We start from the raw sequence: 17,709 nt of genomic DNA, 5'->3' as shown, positions 1-17,709 counted from the left end.
ATTTAGAGTGCAGAGCATTAACTGTGGACGGCAAACTGGCAGTTCAAACCAGTCCAGGAGCCAGGGACTTGTAAGTACCCAGAATGTTTAATATTGTATAAACTCACCTCTAAAACCTCATTTTATGGTTCTTTTGCATTTATTTCAGTCTTTTATGTCCCTTATTGGTGTGATTTGGGTCTTAAATAGATGCAATGCATGTCCAAAGGGAATTGTATAGGTGTTTTTCTGAGTTAGGGTCCATAAGTACAAGTCCAGGAGGCTGGGGCCCAATATCTGGACAGGATCACTATCCGGACATGCCTTTGGCTCTATTACGTCGGATATTGGAGGGATTACTCTATATTGTATATATATATAGTAGCAGCCGTGGCTCAGTGGGTTAGAGCGCTCCGCTCTGACCGTAGGGTCGGAGGATCGAATCCACCCAAGGGTCATTGGTAGACATCAGGAAGGGCATCCGGTCATAAAATGCTACACGCTCCAAACCCAAAGTCCTCTACCCAGGGGCAACGCCTTAGCCCTTGTCCAAAAAAGGGGTACCTGGCGTAAAACTCACTTTTATATATATATATATATATATATATATATATATACAGTCTGTATATATATATAGAGAGAGAGAGATTATATATATATATATATATATATATATATATAGATATATAAGATATATATATAAATATATATATATATATATAGATAGATAGATAGATAGATAGATAGATAGATATATATCTATATATATATGTCTATATATCTATCTATATATATCTATCTATCTCTCTCTCTCTCTCTCTCTCTCTCTCTCTCTCTCTCTCTATATATATATATATATATACAGTATATATATATATATATATATATATATATATATATATATATAAAAATAGATAGATAGATATATATATATATATATATATATATATATATATATATATATATATATATACAGTATATATATATATATATAGTGGGGGCGCTTACCATCCACTCACTCAATGTACTGCTGCCCTTGGGTGTCTGCCCTTTCCTCTCTTCCATCCTTCATTCCTTCCATCCTCTTCTGTCTTTCTTTCCTTCATTATTTCCTCCTCCTTCTGCCTATGGGTGACTTTACATTCCCTCTTTAGTCTTTCTTTCCTTCATTCTTTCCTCTTCCTTCTGCCTGTGGGTGATTGTACACTGATTGACAAGCCAAATGGTTTCTTGTACACCAAGAAACCACTTACTACTCTGGCTGGTAACCATATAACCAAATTTTGGCACCTGGTGTTTAGTGGGTAATTGTGGCACTCCAATCGGATTGAGACAGCGAAGGTTTAGATCCAAGGAGTAGTTGATGTTTATTGCTCACGTAATGCCACTCAGGGATGAATGAGGCTGGTCACTTTCATCTTAATTGTCAGGACCAACTTGCCTAGCCCTGGGCCCCTACACTCCTCATGGGGCAACGTAGGATTGGATGACAAATGATGAATGAATATGTTTGTATGTATGTATACAAGGGTGCTCACATGGATGTTCCACTTGAAGGAGAAACAACATTGGTAAATTTTTTCCAGGATTGGGCATCATTTAGGGGTTGCGCAGCAAAACTGAATTTCAGCTCTGTAATAATAATACCCCTTAATTGTAATGGAAAACAAAAAATTTATTGTACGTAATTCAAAATCACACTGGATATACCATGGCGAGTGATAGAACATCATGAAGGAATGTATTAGCGCAGATCACGCTTGTTTGCTGTCTGTGGGTACTTTCGCAAATGGTCTTCAGCGACAAACCATAGCCTGGAGCTAATCCTCTAGCATAGTCCTGCCCTTGCTTGTGAACTCTTGAATGATGGCCATGCCACACACTGCTGTGTCATTTGTCACCAGCAGCTTGGTGACACTCTCCTTCCTTTGAGCATGGGCTTCTGTGGTTGCCCAGGTCACAGGTTCAGCGCCCCAATATGAGGAGTCGATGTCCAGATGTTGCAGCATGATATTCATTCTACTGGTGAACAACTCCAACAGGTTCTTCCTCATGACGTCCTCCGAGGAGGAGTGAAGATGCGGGCTCGGTTCGTCTGAGCTCTCAACAGTGTTTACACAGTGAACCATTGCCCTCTTGTCTGTATTGAACACCTCATTGTCAGACAGTGCAAGCCCAACTGCCAGCTCAGACAGATACCAAAGGTGATGAGCGAAGGCTGTTACCCCAGCAACCTTGATGTCATGGTCTGTGCGCGAAGCCAGTTTCTTCAAGAGGGTGAGGTCCATGCAGGGCACAGCAGCTGCTGATGTGGTGGAGAACCAAGCTCGTACGTAGTTGCACACAATGAAGATGCAGCAGTCTCGTCTGTCAATATCTCCCAGGAGTTTTTCCTCTGATTGGGTCCATGCAAAGACGAGTGTATGGGACAAAGCTGTTCAAACTGATCAAGGAACATCCATATTTACAACGCATAAATAACCCTTGCCATGAATCTAGCATGATGCAGCACACCAAGGGCCTGGAACTGGACAGAGGATTGGTTGTGAGGTACGTAATCTTGTCGATGATCCGTATAGAGTCACAGTTGGGATCTTCACCATATCCCACGCTTCAGACAGCCTTTCCTCAGTCTGCTTGATGCGCTTTTTCAACACAGGTTTTGACGTGCAGATGGAAGACCACACATAACACTTCACTTCTGCTTGGCAAATTAATCCCCGGAAAACAGTCAGTTGGGTTCTTGACGAGCCAGACACCATTATCCTGCCTATTTTTGGCTTTTCAGCACTGTTCGACACCATTTCAGACCTGTGAATGGAAGAAAACAGTTTCAAATGGGTATCCAAGTGCCTGCACAGAGCGACATAAGCTTTGTTTCATTTCTTTTTTGAAGGCTCCAACATGCTTGCATGTGTCAGCCTTGGTCACGTAATGGCCGCTCTCCATGCAGCTCAATCTGTGACTGCTTCCCTATTCAGTCCCTTATCCCTGAGGTCATAATGACTGCGTCCCAGGTCTTTTTTGGTCTACCTCTCGCAACGCTACCCCTAACATTAACAGTTTTCACTTTCTGCACCCAGTTATCATCCCCCATCTTCTCCACATACCCAATCCACTTCAATTTACCTCCTTATCACAGCACCAATACACTCTTGTCTCATCCTACCCCTCAAGTCTTCCATCGTAAACCTAGCCCTCCCCAGGCCTCACACTCAGGGACTCACTGCACATCCATCTAATCATTGTCATTTCTGTACATTTGAGCCTGCAGATATCCTCTTCCATCACTGCCCAGGTCTCACGACCATACAGCATTATACTTCTAACATATGTGCATACAAAGATCACTTAGCACAGAGGGAGAGCCCTCTCAATGTCAGGAGAGGCAACTGCTCCCTGAACTTCTTCTAACTGCTTCTCACTCTAGCCACAGAGCTAGCTCCAGCCCCACCTTCAGCACATAACGTGTCTCCCAAATAACAAAACTCTTCCAAACACTGATGCAAAATTTGTCCTCTTATTCTATTCTAGTAGCCGTGGCTCAGTGGGTTAGAGCGCTCTGCTCTGACCAAAGGGTCAGAGGATCAAATCCACCCAAGGATCATTGGTAGACATCAGGAAGGGCATCTGGTCATAAAATGCTACACGCTGCAGTCCAAAATTCCTCTACTCCGGGGCAACGCCTTAGCCCTTCGGGGATACCTGGCGTAAAACCAAATTATTTTTATTTTATTTCTTTATATTCTAAGGAATACAGTGGATTAAAGTATTCAGCGAGTGAAAGCACATCACAACTTAACATCATAATGCGAAGATGCACACGTACACACACAAGTATGCAGTACTGCATATATAACTCACTCCGGTCACATCTACACACATCTCACTGACCTACGCCACTACAGCCTGGGAGAGCATAGGATTCGTCACACACACTATCTTCCTGTACAGCCCCGAAACATGCAGCAGTCACACTGATATTTCTACTGCTACAGCACCACCCGAAGTTGATTAAAATATCCAGCAAGTGAAAGCACATCACAACTTTTCATTTTCTGATGGATCCTATGTACAGTTTGTACTGTAATGGAAACCTGGTGTGAATGTCAACACACAGATTGTATTATCATTCAGCATTATAAAAAACAGTAAAGCACTGTATTTTGTTTAGTGGTAATGGCTTGCTGCCTCACTGGACCAGCCACTCATAGTGCTTTTCTGAACTGTCTACTTGCATTCCTCCTTCTTTAGGGTGAGCAGATAGCACCCATCTGGCAACAAACTCTCACCCCTTTTCTGTTCAACTCACTAATGCAAGAGTTAACCTATACTCCTAGTCCTTCATACATCCTTCATACATGCAACAGGTCAACTCTGGAATTGTTTTCCTCTGCATTTCCATCCACATAATCCAGTTTTTGAAATCCCATGTGTCCAGACAACCCGAAATGAGTGAACCTTGAATTTGGCTGTCGTTTATTTTAATTTATTTTGTTTTATTTATGTATATTTTCTTGAAGGGAACTATCTTGCTGACTTCCAGCCTTTGGTTCCTTCTGCTTTGCATTAAAAAAAATATATATTAATAATATCCTTTTATGTGGTAGGTGGGGGCGCTCACCATCCACTCACTCGATATAGTGCTGCTGTCAGGTGTCTGCCCTTTCCTCTCCTCCATCCTTCTTTCCTTCCATCCTCTTCTGTCTTCCTTTCCTTCATTCTTTCCTTGTCCTTCTGCCTATGGGTAACTTTACACTCCCTCTTCTGTCTTTCTTTCCTTCATTCTTTCCTCTTCCTTCTGCCTGTGGGTGACTCTACACTGAGTGACAAGCCAAATGGTTTCCTGTACACCAGGAAACCATTTACCACGCTGGGTGGTAACCATATAACCAAATTTTGGCGCCTGGTGGTTTAGTGGGTAATTATTGCACTCCAATCGGATTGAGCCGGTAAAGGTTTATATCGAAGGGCTGGTTGGGGTTGATTGCTCATGTAATGCCACTTAGGGATGAGTGAAGCTAGTCACTCTCATCTTAAATGTCGGGACCAACTGCCTAGCCCCGGGATCCTACGGTCCTCATGGGGCAATGTAGGATTGGATGATGGATGGATGGATATCCATTTACCACAAAACATGAGCTGTAAATTATTTTTAAAAAAGGTGGGGGGAAACAGCATTCAGATTTACCATCTTTGTAGTTCTGTAACATCTTTTTTTTTAAAGCTCGAAAATTGTTTGAAGGGATATCGAAGAAGTCTGGATTATGTTGCATGGGCAGTTTCCATCTGTTTTTTACAGTTGCCTGAACTCTCCACAGGGGTGTCTGATTTCACTGCAGGTTCAGGGTGAGTTCAGACAAATAAATATTGCTGCAAAAAGCAGTTGAGTTTTTTTTTTTTTTTTTTTTTTTTTTTTTTTTTTTAAATAAGATTTGATTGTTTATTTGGCCAGCTCCCTGTAGGGTACTTAACATCTTTCTTAAACCATTAAACAAGAGCAGTAAGTAAGAATACCATTCTTAAACCATTAAGCAAGAGCAGTAAGCAAGAAAAGAAAAAGCTTCTGGATTCACCCCAATTAAGGGTATTACTGCTGTACTGTAGCTTATTGCATTATAAGAAAAATTGTTTTTAGAGATGGATTGTATAATTCCCATGATGCTTTGTTTGAATACTTGTTATTTGAAGAAGTCAGAAAGATTGAGGAATATACTTGTATGATTCCTGTACATCAGGAATCCATTTACCATGCTGGGTGGTAACCATATAACCAAATTAGGGCGCTTGATTGTTTAGTGGGTAATTAAGGCACTCCAGTCGGATTGAGCTGGTGCAGGTTTATATCCAAGGGGTGGTTGGGGTTCATTGCTCACGTAATGCCACTCAGGGATGAGTGAGGTTGGTCACTCTCATCTTTAATGTCGGGACAAACTTGCCTAGCCCCGGGCTGCTACACTTCTCATGGGGTATCACTGGATTTGATGATGAATGAGTGAATGTTACTGTAATACTGTAATATATTGCAGACTAAGTTGCTAGATTGAGGAATAGACTGTAGCACCAGTCGAACAGGGCAGTACTCCCGAGGTTGATGGCAAGCTGGTGATAGGGAGAGCTGGAGCTCCCGTTTCATCAGCCCTCAGGACTTGATCCTGACCATCTCCCTTTTCTGAACATTTTCAGTGCATTCATTTACACAGAGAGTAGGCCAGCATGCTCTCATAATACCTCTACCTTCAACTGTCTACACCACACTACATGCACATAACATATCACACCTTCTATTCATATCTTTAGTAATGGCCGCTGCAATCTTACTATCAAATGAGGTGGTACCTCGGATTGCCACCACCGGCAGGGTAGGGCTGGAGGCACAGGGTCCTCCCGGTCGCCATCAAGCGACTGTGCCGGCAGCGACTGTTACTATTTCCGGGAATGCTCGTCGGCGAAGAGGTGATGGTGCGGCCTTATTCTTTACCAACATCCGCGGCCTTACCACAAATTTAAACTCGTTTAATTTTTTCCTTCAGTCCATATCCCCTTTGGCCCTTTTCCTCACAGAACCACAAATCTCACCCTCTACCGATATATCTCCATTTTGTTTTCCCGGTTACCATCTCCTTACAAACTTTCGTAACAAGGGCGGCACCTGTTGTTATATCAAATCCCAATATGCAGTTGACACTATTTTAAACTTCACATCATCCAGTTTTGATTACTCATTATATAAACTAAATTGCCAAAACATTACCAAATATATCTGTGTAGTTTATCGTTCCCCCAATGCTTCTTCGGACCCCAGTGTATTTGATTCCATATCCACTCAGCTGAGTAACCTTGACCTTGCCCTTGGCAATGAAATTACCATTTTGGGTGATTTTAACATACACAATGTTGAATGGTTATTGCATTCTGCCAGGACTGACGACGCTGGTCTAGAATGCGAGCTGTTTGCGGAATCGTTTAATCTCACCCAGTTGGTAAAGCAACCAACAAGAATACCTGATAATCATGACCATAATGCCCATCTCTTGGATTTATTCTTGACAAATAATCCAGATCAATACAGGATAGAGGTACTGTCACCACTTGGATCCTCTGACCACAATCTCATCAAAGCCTCATTAGTTAACCCTCCTACACCTCCCCATTCTGAACCTGTCAGGGTGACCCGATGGCACTTTGACAGGGCAGACTGGGATGGATTTAGAAATTATCTTGCTGATGTTCCATGGCAGTCATTCTTCTCTAGTGATCCCAATTCTACCCAGTCCCACATTTGCGACTTAATACTAGCTGGTATGGATTTATTCATACCAAGTCAACAATTCACTAAAAGACCAAACTCTCCAAAATGGTTTGATGGCAATTGTGCCAGAGCAACAGCCCAAAAGTCATTAGCATATAACTCTTACTTAAAATCAAAAACATCTGAATCACTCTCCCAATTTAAAATTGCTAGAAATCATGCAAAAGCTGTATTAAATCTATCTAAATCAAACTTTCTTCAAAAGCAAGCATCAAAACTACTTAACAACCCTAATGACAATAGAATATTCTGGTCAACTCTTAATTCTTTCAATAATAACTTTAACAAGTCATATTCCATTCCCCCACTAAAATCTTCAGATGGCAATATTACAAATGACCCACGTGGGAAAGCAGATATCTTTGCTAGTACCTTTGCAAGAAACTCTACCATAGATGATACCAGCCAGAATGTGTCAGTACTGGAACTTGATTCTCCCGAAATTGCCCCACTTAAAATACAGACAAGATACGTAAAATCCATCCTAGACAATTTACCTACCAACAAAGCTCCAGGCCCAGATGGAATTCTGCCAATTGTTTTGAAAAAGTGTTCCCCTGAACTTACCTCTGTCCTAGCTAAATTATTCAGACTATGCATACGTACTTCTTTATTCCCAAATTCATGGAAAGAAGCCAATATCCACCCAGTTCCGAAGAAAGGAAGTTTGTCTGACCCCTCCAATTACAGACCAATAGCTGTCACATCTTCTCTTGGTAAGGTATTTGAAACTTTAATTAATAAGCATATTGTTAAACATCTTGAATCCAACAACTTAATTAGTGATAGACAATACGGTTTTCGCCACGAAAGATCCACCATTGACATACTCAGTCTCTTAACTCATACCATCCATCAATCAATTGATCTTTTTGGAGAAACTCATGCAGTAGCTCTTGATATCTCTAAAGCTTTCGACAGAGTATGGCGCCGTTCCCTGCTGTCCAAACTCCCTTGCTATGGACTAACGTCTTTTGTCCCTTTGATTTCTTTTTATCTTAGTGACAGGAAAATAAGAGTAAAAGTAGATGATGTATATTCGAATTTCCACTCAGTTAACGCCGGCGTGCCGCAGGGATTAGTTCTGGCGCCAACCCTATTTCTGGTTCATATTAATGATCTCTTATCTGTCACTCACAATCCCATTCACTCATATGCAGATGACTCAACACTACATAGTTCATTCACACTCAGAAGTGAGTTTTATGCCAGGTACCCCTTTTTTTTGGATAAGGGCTAAGGCGTTGCCCCTGTATAGAGGACTTTGGTTTGGAGCGTGTAGCATTTTATGACCAGATGACCTTCCTGATGTCTACCAATGACCCTTGGGTGGATTCGATCCTCCGACCCTACGGTCAGGCCCACTGAGCCACGGATCAGACATCCATTTACAAAGTCTAATATCTCTACCTCTCAACTCAGTACAGCCATCTCCATAAATCAAGATCTTTCTACAATCAGTGAATGGGGACAAAACAACCTTGTCTCTTTTAATGCTAGTAAAACTAAATATATACAGTTTACTTATAGACAGATATTGCCAGATTCGTACATTACCTTCAGTGCTACTAATATTCCCATCTCCAAAAGTATTGAAATTCTTGGTGTCTCACTTAACAGTGCCCTCAGCTGGACCTCTCATGTCAGATTACTTGCTAAAACCGCCTCAAAGAAACTTGGATTATTGTACAGAGTCCGTAACTTCTTCGCCGATGAGCAGTTAGCTATAATTTATAAGAGTCATGTGTGCTTTCAGCTTGAATATTGCTCACCCTTGTGGAATGGTTGTGGAGAGGTTGCATTAAGACAACTAGACAAAATTCAGAATAAAGCTGTTAAAATCGTTAACAACCCTGCCATTACATATAAACTACCTCCCCTGCAAGTAAGAAGGAATGTTGCCTCCCTTGCATTATTTTACAGATATTTTTTTGGCAAATGCTCAGACGAAGTTGCATCCATGGTGCCACCTCTCCATGCCTTCCCTCGTGCTACACGGGCATCTGGTAGCGCTCATGACTGGAATGTCACTCAACCATATTGCAGAACTTCTGCCTATCAGAATTCTTTCATTCCCCGAACTGCATCTCTCTGGAACTCGCTTCCTCAGAGTTGTTTTACTCCAAATTTCAACCCACAACTGTTCAAGTCTAACTGTTACAGATATTTTATGAACAGAGAACACCAGTAATCTGGTGTATGGATTATTTTTTTTTTACTCATTTGTTTTTCCTTCCTCCGTTGTTATTTAAAAAAAAAAAAAAAAAAAAAGTTACTCCCAACCATGAGAAAAGAAGTACAGTACTGGTAATATGGCTTCAAGTTAATAACTATTTAGGAAACTCAGCCTCAGGTACTGTAGCTACATAGAGTCAAGAGTCCAGACTAATATAGTCACATGTTGACAAGCCATCATACACATCACAGATTTCTGATTCCTTACAGCAGTCAGTATCCCTGGAGATGAGGAAAAAGAGTACTGCAGATACTTCCTTGTGTGCCGTGAAGGCAGCTGAAAGAGAATGCTTGAAAAGGCTGAAAGTTCCACTGCATGTGTTATGGGTTTGGGAGAAGGCTGTGATTGAAATTTAAAAAGATATATATAAATATAAATAAATAAATAAATAAATGAATAATTTAAAAAAGTAAAGGTGACCATTTTGATGCAGAAATTTCCATGGAGTATGTTTGCTGAAACTTAGTAGAACATGGATGGTTACCATTGACCCAGGGTACAAGCTTGGTTACTAACACAGGAAACGTGGCCATTTGTAAATAGAGTCAGATTCCAAGCTGAGACTCTCCCAGTTTTACATATCTTTGTACACATCTTGGATTTCTCGTTTTCCCATTGTCTTCCAATAACTTTTGGAAAGTAATGCTAGTTTTGGAACTTGGTTTATCTTCCAGTCCATAAGAAACATCTGTAGCACGGCCAACCTCAGCATAGGAGCTCCTTCAGAGGATGCATAGTGCCATTTTTATACATGTCTGTAGGTCTGCTTAGAGTTGCAGGAAAGGTGTATAGAAGAATTGTAATAGAGAAAGAGATATCTGTTAACTCTTTTTTTTTTTTTTTTTTTTTTTTTTTTTTTTTTAATCTGGCAACTGCCAGACCATTTGAAGTGTGAAGAGTGATGATAGACCAGAGGGGTCCATTAATCAAGAAACCATCATTAAACCTTTTACAGTAAAGCCCAAAGTTTAGCAACATCTTCATTCTTAGTTTCGTGGTTATCGGTGGCCTGCTAATATTCCCAAATACTGTATCAGAATTTGCGCGAAAACCTCTCCGTTAGTGGTGAGAAAAATGCAAAACCTGCTCAAGGATGAGGAGTTCTGTGGGTTTGTGCAGGAGCAGCAGACAGAAGAGCTGCAGCACAGGATGGATGTGTTGCGTGGAGAGGTGGAAACAGCAGAGACAAAGGAGGGTGGAGGTGGCGGGGCGCAGTAGCCTCACCACTTTCCCCGTAAATTACATCCCCATCCCTTCCATTAAGCTCCTCACTCCAGCCTTCCAGGTGAGTTTCCTTGCCTGTTATGTACTTTGTATTAAAACTAGTTTCTTTTCAGGTTTGATCAGTAAATTTTACATCGCATAAATTAGTTTTTAGGGGAGTTGGCGTGGGACCTGGAATCAGTTACCCTGTTTCCTTTAGGATTAATGTCCCAACTTTAGCGGTTTCGTGGTTCACAGTACTTTTTACAGAGCCGGTTAGGTGCGAAACTTGGGGCTTTACTGTAATTAAGAGAAGTCTGTCTTTGTGTAAATAAAATAACTTTGCCAGAAGTAAGAATAAGATATTGACGATGTCATTGGACAGACTAAGTTGATGAGATGGTTTTCATATTCTTTCATTATGAAGCTGAATACAATTTTGGAAGTAGCTTTTGTTCTAGGGATGAACTTCATATACATATGCCCTACTCATTTTCTTACACAGGGTATTGAAATATGTGTACTTACCTTTTTTTCTAGGAAAGTTCAAGGATATGGCATGAAGCATATCTCAACAAGTTGAACAAAATCCGTGCAGCAAGTGAGAATGATTGGGCAGAGTATATTCATAGGGAATATGATAAGTTGGCCCATGAGGAAATTCACCTCATGGAGCAAACAAGAGCAGCACAAGAAGCAGTTATTGAATGCCAGTAAGTCATTACTTCAGCATATGTTTTTGTAGATGGTCTATAGTAGACTTTTTCCATGTCTTTGAATCCTTTTATCCTCTCTAGAATTTGTTTTCTTTTTGTGGTGGGTGATGGCATCCACTATCAACTCAATAGATGCTGTACTACAGTCAGTTGACTCTGTATTGAGTAACAAACCAAGTGGTTACTTGTAGCCCAGGAAATAATTTACTATACTGGGTGGTACAGTAGGATCTCGCCAATAATGACTTTGACAATAACGTTTTCGGCAGTAATGTTAAGTTAGAATAGATACCCAGTTTCCATAATAACATTTGGAATCACTTAAATAACGGTTATTTTGCTAATGCAAAGTTGTTATACTACAAATATGTCCGTAACTAGATAATGAATGAAACAGACAAACAGGAAGAGATGAAGGAAATTGCCAAAAATGTGAGCAGTAGCGAGGAGAAGATGAAGGATCCTTCCATCGCCACCTCCTCAGGCTGACTTGCCCTCGATGGCCCCCCCCCCCAACCTCCATTGTCCCATGTGACTGTCCAGCTGCCTCCCCCTCCACCTCCACAGTCCCACCTGACATAGCTGCAACCTCCATCAAAATGATTCTGGAAGAAATATAACATTTGACATTCCATAAATTTCTGTCAAAACCTGGAATAAGACAACATTGGCAACCACTAAATGTGCCTGGTCGGCACTCTTGTCATAACTCAAGTCTGCTGTGATGGAGAGAGAATGGCCAACAGAATTAATGACAAGTGATTGGACTTTTAAATCAAATTTCAAGAAAATATAGAAACAGTATCACAACTGAGTGAATGCCTGCCATCAGTCACTCATCACTTGCTGTTTTTCACAATGCCGGCCAGCCAAGGAATACAACAGAGAGGGGTTGAGTAGGTGAAGACATCAATGACTTTGGAGACTTTCATGTAGAGATTGACGTTGTGGGATTTGATGAAGCTTTAACGGAAGTGGGTGACCCTGGCACAAAAGGTAGGAGTGGGGACGAGGCCAGCGAGGGGTTAGGGGGTATGCTGCAGTAGCCTTCATGCCTCCTCCTCAGAACAATTATCACACCATACTCCTTATTAACTCCTTTAAAGTGAGTTTTATATTACTGATAATGATTTAATATCTAATCTTATTATTTCAGCTCAAAAAAAAAAATAGTGATAGGAGGGCTTCAAATGGGAAAAATGCAGCACCAATGAACCCTTCATACATGTATTTTAATGTCACAGAAATAATGTCTTTGCTAATAACTGCATTTTCCTGGTACCAATTAGACATTATTGGCGAGATCCTACTAGTTGTATGACCAAATGGACACTTATTGGTTTGGTGGGTTAAGGCATTTCAACTGGATATGACCCATAAGGGATGACAGGTTTGTTTTGTTTTGTTTTCGTTTCCTTTTTAAAGGCTCCAACATGCATTCGTCAACCTTGGCCACCTAATGGCGGCCCTCCATGCTGCTCGATCTCTGGCAGCTTCCCTGTTCAGTCCCTTATCCCTGAGGTCACCCTCAGTGACTTCATCCCAGGTCTTTTTCAGTCTGCCTCTTGCAACCCTACCCCTAACATTAACACTTCTCACTTTCTGCGTCCAGTTATTATCCCCCATCCTTTCCACATGCCCAAACCATCTCAGTCTGCCTCTCCTTATCACAACACCAATACACTCCAGCCCAGGTCATTACATAAATAATGCCACTCAGGGGATAGTGGATGCTTACTAGTGTTGTAACTGTCAAGTGGTCTAAGTAGTCAAGCTCTGGACTCTTGTGCTCACAATGGGGGAATAATGGATTAATTATAGATAGAGAGGTATATGGAAAAATTATTATAGAGAAAGTAAATGAGATATCAGAAATTCTTGTGAGTAATGAAATAGGGTGGCTTTAGGAGTGGCGGAGGATGTGTGGATTAGATATTTGCAGTGAGAGATAGTGGAGAAGGCTTGTGAGAAGGACTACCATATAAGGTGTTTATGGCATTAAAGGATCTGGAAAAAGCCTACAACAAAATAGATAGAGAAGGATTGTGGAAGGTTTTGTGCATGTACAGTGTAGATGGTAAGTTGCTAGGCACCATCAAGAGTTTTTATAATGGTAGTGAGGCATTTGTAAGGGTAAATAGGCATCTGAGTGAATGGTTCATGATCAGTGTGGGCATGTGACGAGGTTGTGTTATGTCCCCATGGTTGTTCAATGTATGTATGGGTGGGGTGATGAGAGAAGTAAAAACACGAGTAATGGAGAGAGGGATGGCGTTGGTAATGAATGGTGATGGATGGAATATCTCAAATTTGTTGTATGCTTATGATGCAGTGCTACTTGCAAATACTAGACAAGTGCTTGGAAGACTAGTGCAAAGTTTGTAGATGTCTGTGTGTCGTGCCTTGAGAATAAATATAGAAAAGAGTAAAGTGATGGTTATTGAGAGAGAAGCTGACTCCCAGTGTGATGATACGGTGAATGGAGAGAGACTGGAATTGGTGAGAGAGTTTAAATACCTGGGCACAGTGATAGAAAAGAGAGGAAAATGTGCAAAAGTAGTGGAAAGTAGAGTGACACGAGGAATGAAAGTAGCTGGTGCTATGAAGGCCTTGATAAGAAACACAGGCTTGAGTGTTGCAGCAACGGGAGGCTTACGTTAAGGAGTGTTAGTGCCAGCTTTAACATACAAATGTGAGATTATGATGTGGCATGAAAATAATAAATCAAGAGTAAGAGCAGTGGAGATGGGACTGCTGAGGAATGTATGTGGAGTACAGAGAGTGGATAGGATACGAAATTATGTGATTTGTGAAAGAAGCATGGCGAGGAAGTCTGTGGATACCAGAAAGGAAGAGAGAGTACTGAGATGGTAGGGTCATATGGAGAGGATAGATGACAATAGAGTGATGAAAAAGGTATTAGTATATCTGAGTGAATCTGAAGGAGGGAGGAGGCGAGGTAGGCCAAGAAGAAGGTGGAGGGATATGGTGGATGAGTGTGTGAGGAAGAGATGCATGGAAGTTGATGAGGCTAAAGGACTGACGAGATCGAGCCAGCTGGATGAATTTTGTGCGGAGAAGTACATGATCAGGGATTTGGCACTCCTTTTTAATGTGGCAGCATTCAGTTTGGCTTTATCAAATAGATATATGTGAAGCTACAGAATGTGGTGAAATTATTTTGGCCTATCTGATGGGGCCAGGATTTTGAGGGCTTGAATGGTGAGTGAATGGAAGTGTGGCCCATTGAATGAGGCAAACTTTGTTTGTATGGACAGGAAAGGAGATCTGGATGATGATGATGAATGAGAAAGGTAAGTTGATTATAACACATGCTATATATACATTATACTGTATTTTACTTTCATTACTTTGGACATATGCCTCGGTAACACAGGTATATATGCTGTCTTTGTAACACCTGTAACACAGATATGTGCCATCTATTATAATATGCTGAGGGTATTATATTCAGGAGTGGTACAATTTTTATTAGAGGGGATGCAGTTCTGACTTGACAGTCACTTGGATGATGTCTCGGATATAAAATTTTTACTGGTATCATGTGTAGACAAAGGACTTTAGACTTTACACCAGAACTGAAGAAGCAGGTTGTGTTTTGTTGTTGAAGTGAGCATGGAAGCAAAAATGATGTTGCATTATAGTATTGTGATACCAACTCTACCGTATGGAAGTGAAGCATAGACCTTGTTGGAAGGACACAAGTCAGGAGTGAGAGCAGTGGAAATTAGTATAGTGGAGCATGTGGAGTTACATAAAGAGACAGACTGACAAATGAGAAAGTGAAGGAGCATTGTGGTGTGGTTGTGGATGTGATAGAAAGCATTAGGAGAAATACATTTAGGTAGCTTGGCCACATGGAGAGGATGTAGAGCGAGAGACTAAGGAGGAGAGTGTATGTTAGTGAGGTGGAAGGGGGGGTGAGGGAGGGGGAGACTGATGTTGAGATGGAGGGATAGAGTCAAGAGGTATATTAGAGGGTGTGAGCTGGGGGGGAGGGCAGCGAATTGGCAGGGGACAGGACGACATGGAGGTGATTTGTTTGTGGCCATGCCTTATGGGATTAAGGGGTCTAGATATAGATTGATAGATAAATGTTTTGGTAAACATATATATATTGCAGGAAATTTGTGTAACCCGAGATGTCAATAAATTCGTAGTGAATTCACCAAATGAGTTTAAATTAGAATGGGTTAATTAAGGTTAAGTTAATTTAAGCTGTGGTTAGGTTAGGCTGGGATAACCTAGGTTAAGTTTAAGTTAGGTTAGGTTCATTTAGGTTAATTTAGATGAATGCTAAGTTATGTTTAGTGTTCATCTAAATTAACCTAACCTACCTTAGCAAACCTAGTCTAACCTAACCTAAACTTGAGGTGGTGGCTCAGTCAGTAGAGAGGTGGCATACAGTCCTAACGGACTCAGGTTCAAATCCCCACTGGGGCAGGGAACAGTTTATGGATGTGAATTTCATAAAAAGTAGACTTTACTTATCTACCAGAAGACCCACCGACTTGTCATAAAGACACCTCCACTAATACCAATACACCAGTCCTGTATGAGAGCCCTAGCATATATTAAATATGGACGGTGGGTGTTAGCGCTGAAGTAGTGACATGTGGAGATGTAGGAGGACTGCTGGGCCTTGGGGATAGACCCATGAAGCCTTTGCCCAGAGTCAGACACATTAAAAAATGATAATAGTAAAAAATAAAAAAATAACGAATGTGAGATAATCCCAGCCATGACATACGGTTGTGAGACCTGGAAACTGACAAAATCAATGGAAAATCAACTAATCTGTTATCAAAGAGCAAAGGAAAGGTCAGTGTTGAGAATATCTTTAACCCCTAAACTGTGGGGTTGTTTTGGCTTGACTTGCGTGTCCCGCAGGCATATTCGTGCTCCGACAGATTCTTTAAAAATATTTGCCATAAATTAGTTATTAGTCCTAGAATATTAAAATTACATATTCATATGGCACATACCTTCAGCTTTCTCCTGGGATGTTTGTTGAGCCTTCGTCGAGTACCGTAGGACTTGCGGAGACGTCTGAAGTTGGGTAACGAAGTCTCCACTTTACACCTCCCGACAACCCCTAATATGATTACCACAGCCTGATATTATCACTAGAAACACTATTCTATGATTTTCAAATAGTTTGGAATCCATACTAAAAAAAAAAAAAAAAATCACTGTGAAAGGAATGAAAATTACGAGTGCGTATGACCTTCCCACTTGCGCTCGTTCGCCGCTAGTGTTCTATCATTTATTATTCATAAAAACACGCACACTTTATATTTCTATTACTATATAACACTTATATATATCTGCACTCTTTATCCATAAGTTTCCTTCAGTAATAGTAGCTTATTGTCACTGTAGGCATTCAATTTCTCTTTCAGTAAAATACGTAGCATTCACTTTCTCGTCCTGTATACTAGCGTTGAGAGCGAATCTGTTACTTTCACTTCCACTTTCATAACTCGTAGTATTCTTACATGTTAGAGTGAAACTTAAACTTTCATTACTTCTAGTATATATACTCGTATTCTTATATTACTACTCATTTACATTCGTTTACATTCTCTATTTTATTTACATTATTTACATTTCTATTTTATTTACACTTATGCACTGTCACTTGCAGTAACTTATAAAACTATTTTCCACTGTTCGCCTATATTTACATTCATTGCTTTCACTTTCTGTTTACACATTATTTACATTTCCACTTGCACTGTTTTAGTCACGAGAAAGATCGTAGTCACTGTCCATCATTTTCATTGATAAATTAGCCAGTTCACATTCCACAGCAGTCACTTAGCCCTTTACCCTTTTCCACACAAGGTTTAGTAGGGGGTAGAGGTCACAGAGCCCTTTGCATGGGGCTAAAAAGCGGCAGAATTGGACAGGCACAAATCCGACGTGGTTTCACCTTGAAAGACGACAGTAAACTGAATACTATGGTGGCCTAGGGGGAGTGCAATGCTGCCAATGTCAGCGTGGTGACAGCTGCTAATATATATGCTATGAAATGAATGGCAGGAAATCTAGACTATCTATCTATCTATTGCCAGATGCCTCAATCCCGTTTGGGGTGGCCACAAACAAATCGCCTCCAAGTCGCCCTGTCCCCCACCATTTCATTGCCCTGCTCCCAACTCACACTCCCCTCTCTCATATACCTCTCCACCTCATCCCTCCATCTCATCCTCGGCCTCCCCCTCCCTCTTCCCCCCTCC

General features: G+C 41.0%; 1 protein-coding gene across 1 annotated transcript in view; it reads left to right on the top strand.

Moving 5' to 3' along the window:
* Positions 1-17,709, top strand: part of Gle1 (Gle1 RNA export mediator) — an 84,033-nt gene that overhangs the window by 21,140 nt on the left and 45,184 nt on the right. Inside the window, exon 4 of the mRNA XM_080282820.1 lies at positions 11,271-11,443. Coding sequence (XP_080138946.1) covers positions 11,271-11,443 — 173 coding nt within the window. The remainder of the gene's footprint in view (positions 1-11,270; positions 11,444-17,709) is intronic.

This window comes from Coenobita brevimanus, chromosome 94, assembly GCF_032717465.1.
Source record: "Coenobita brevimanus isolate Jiangsu-jjx chromosome 94, ASM3271746v2, whole genome shotgun sequence".
NCBI lineage: Eukaryota > Metazoa > Arthropoda > Malacostraca > Decapoda > Coenobitidae > Coenobita > Coenobita brevimanus.
This window is presented reverse-complemented; position numbering and strand designations above follow the sequence as displayed.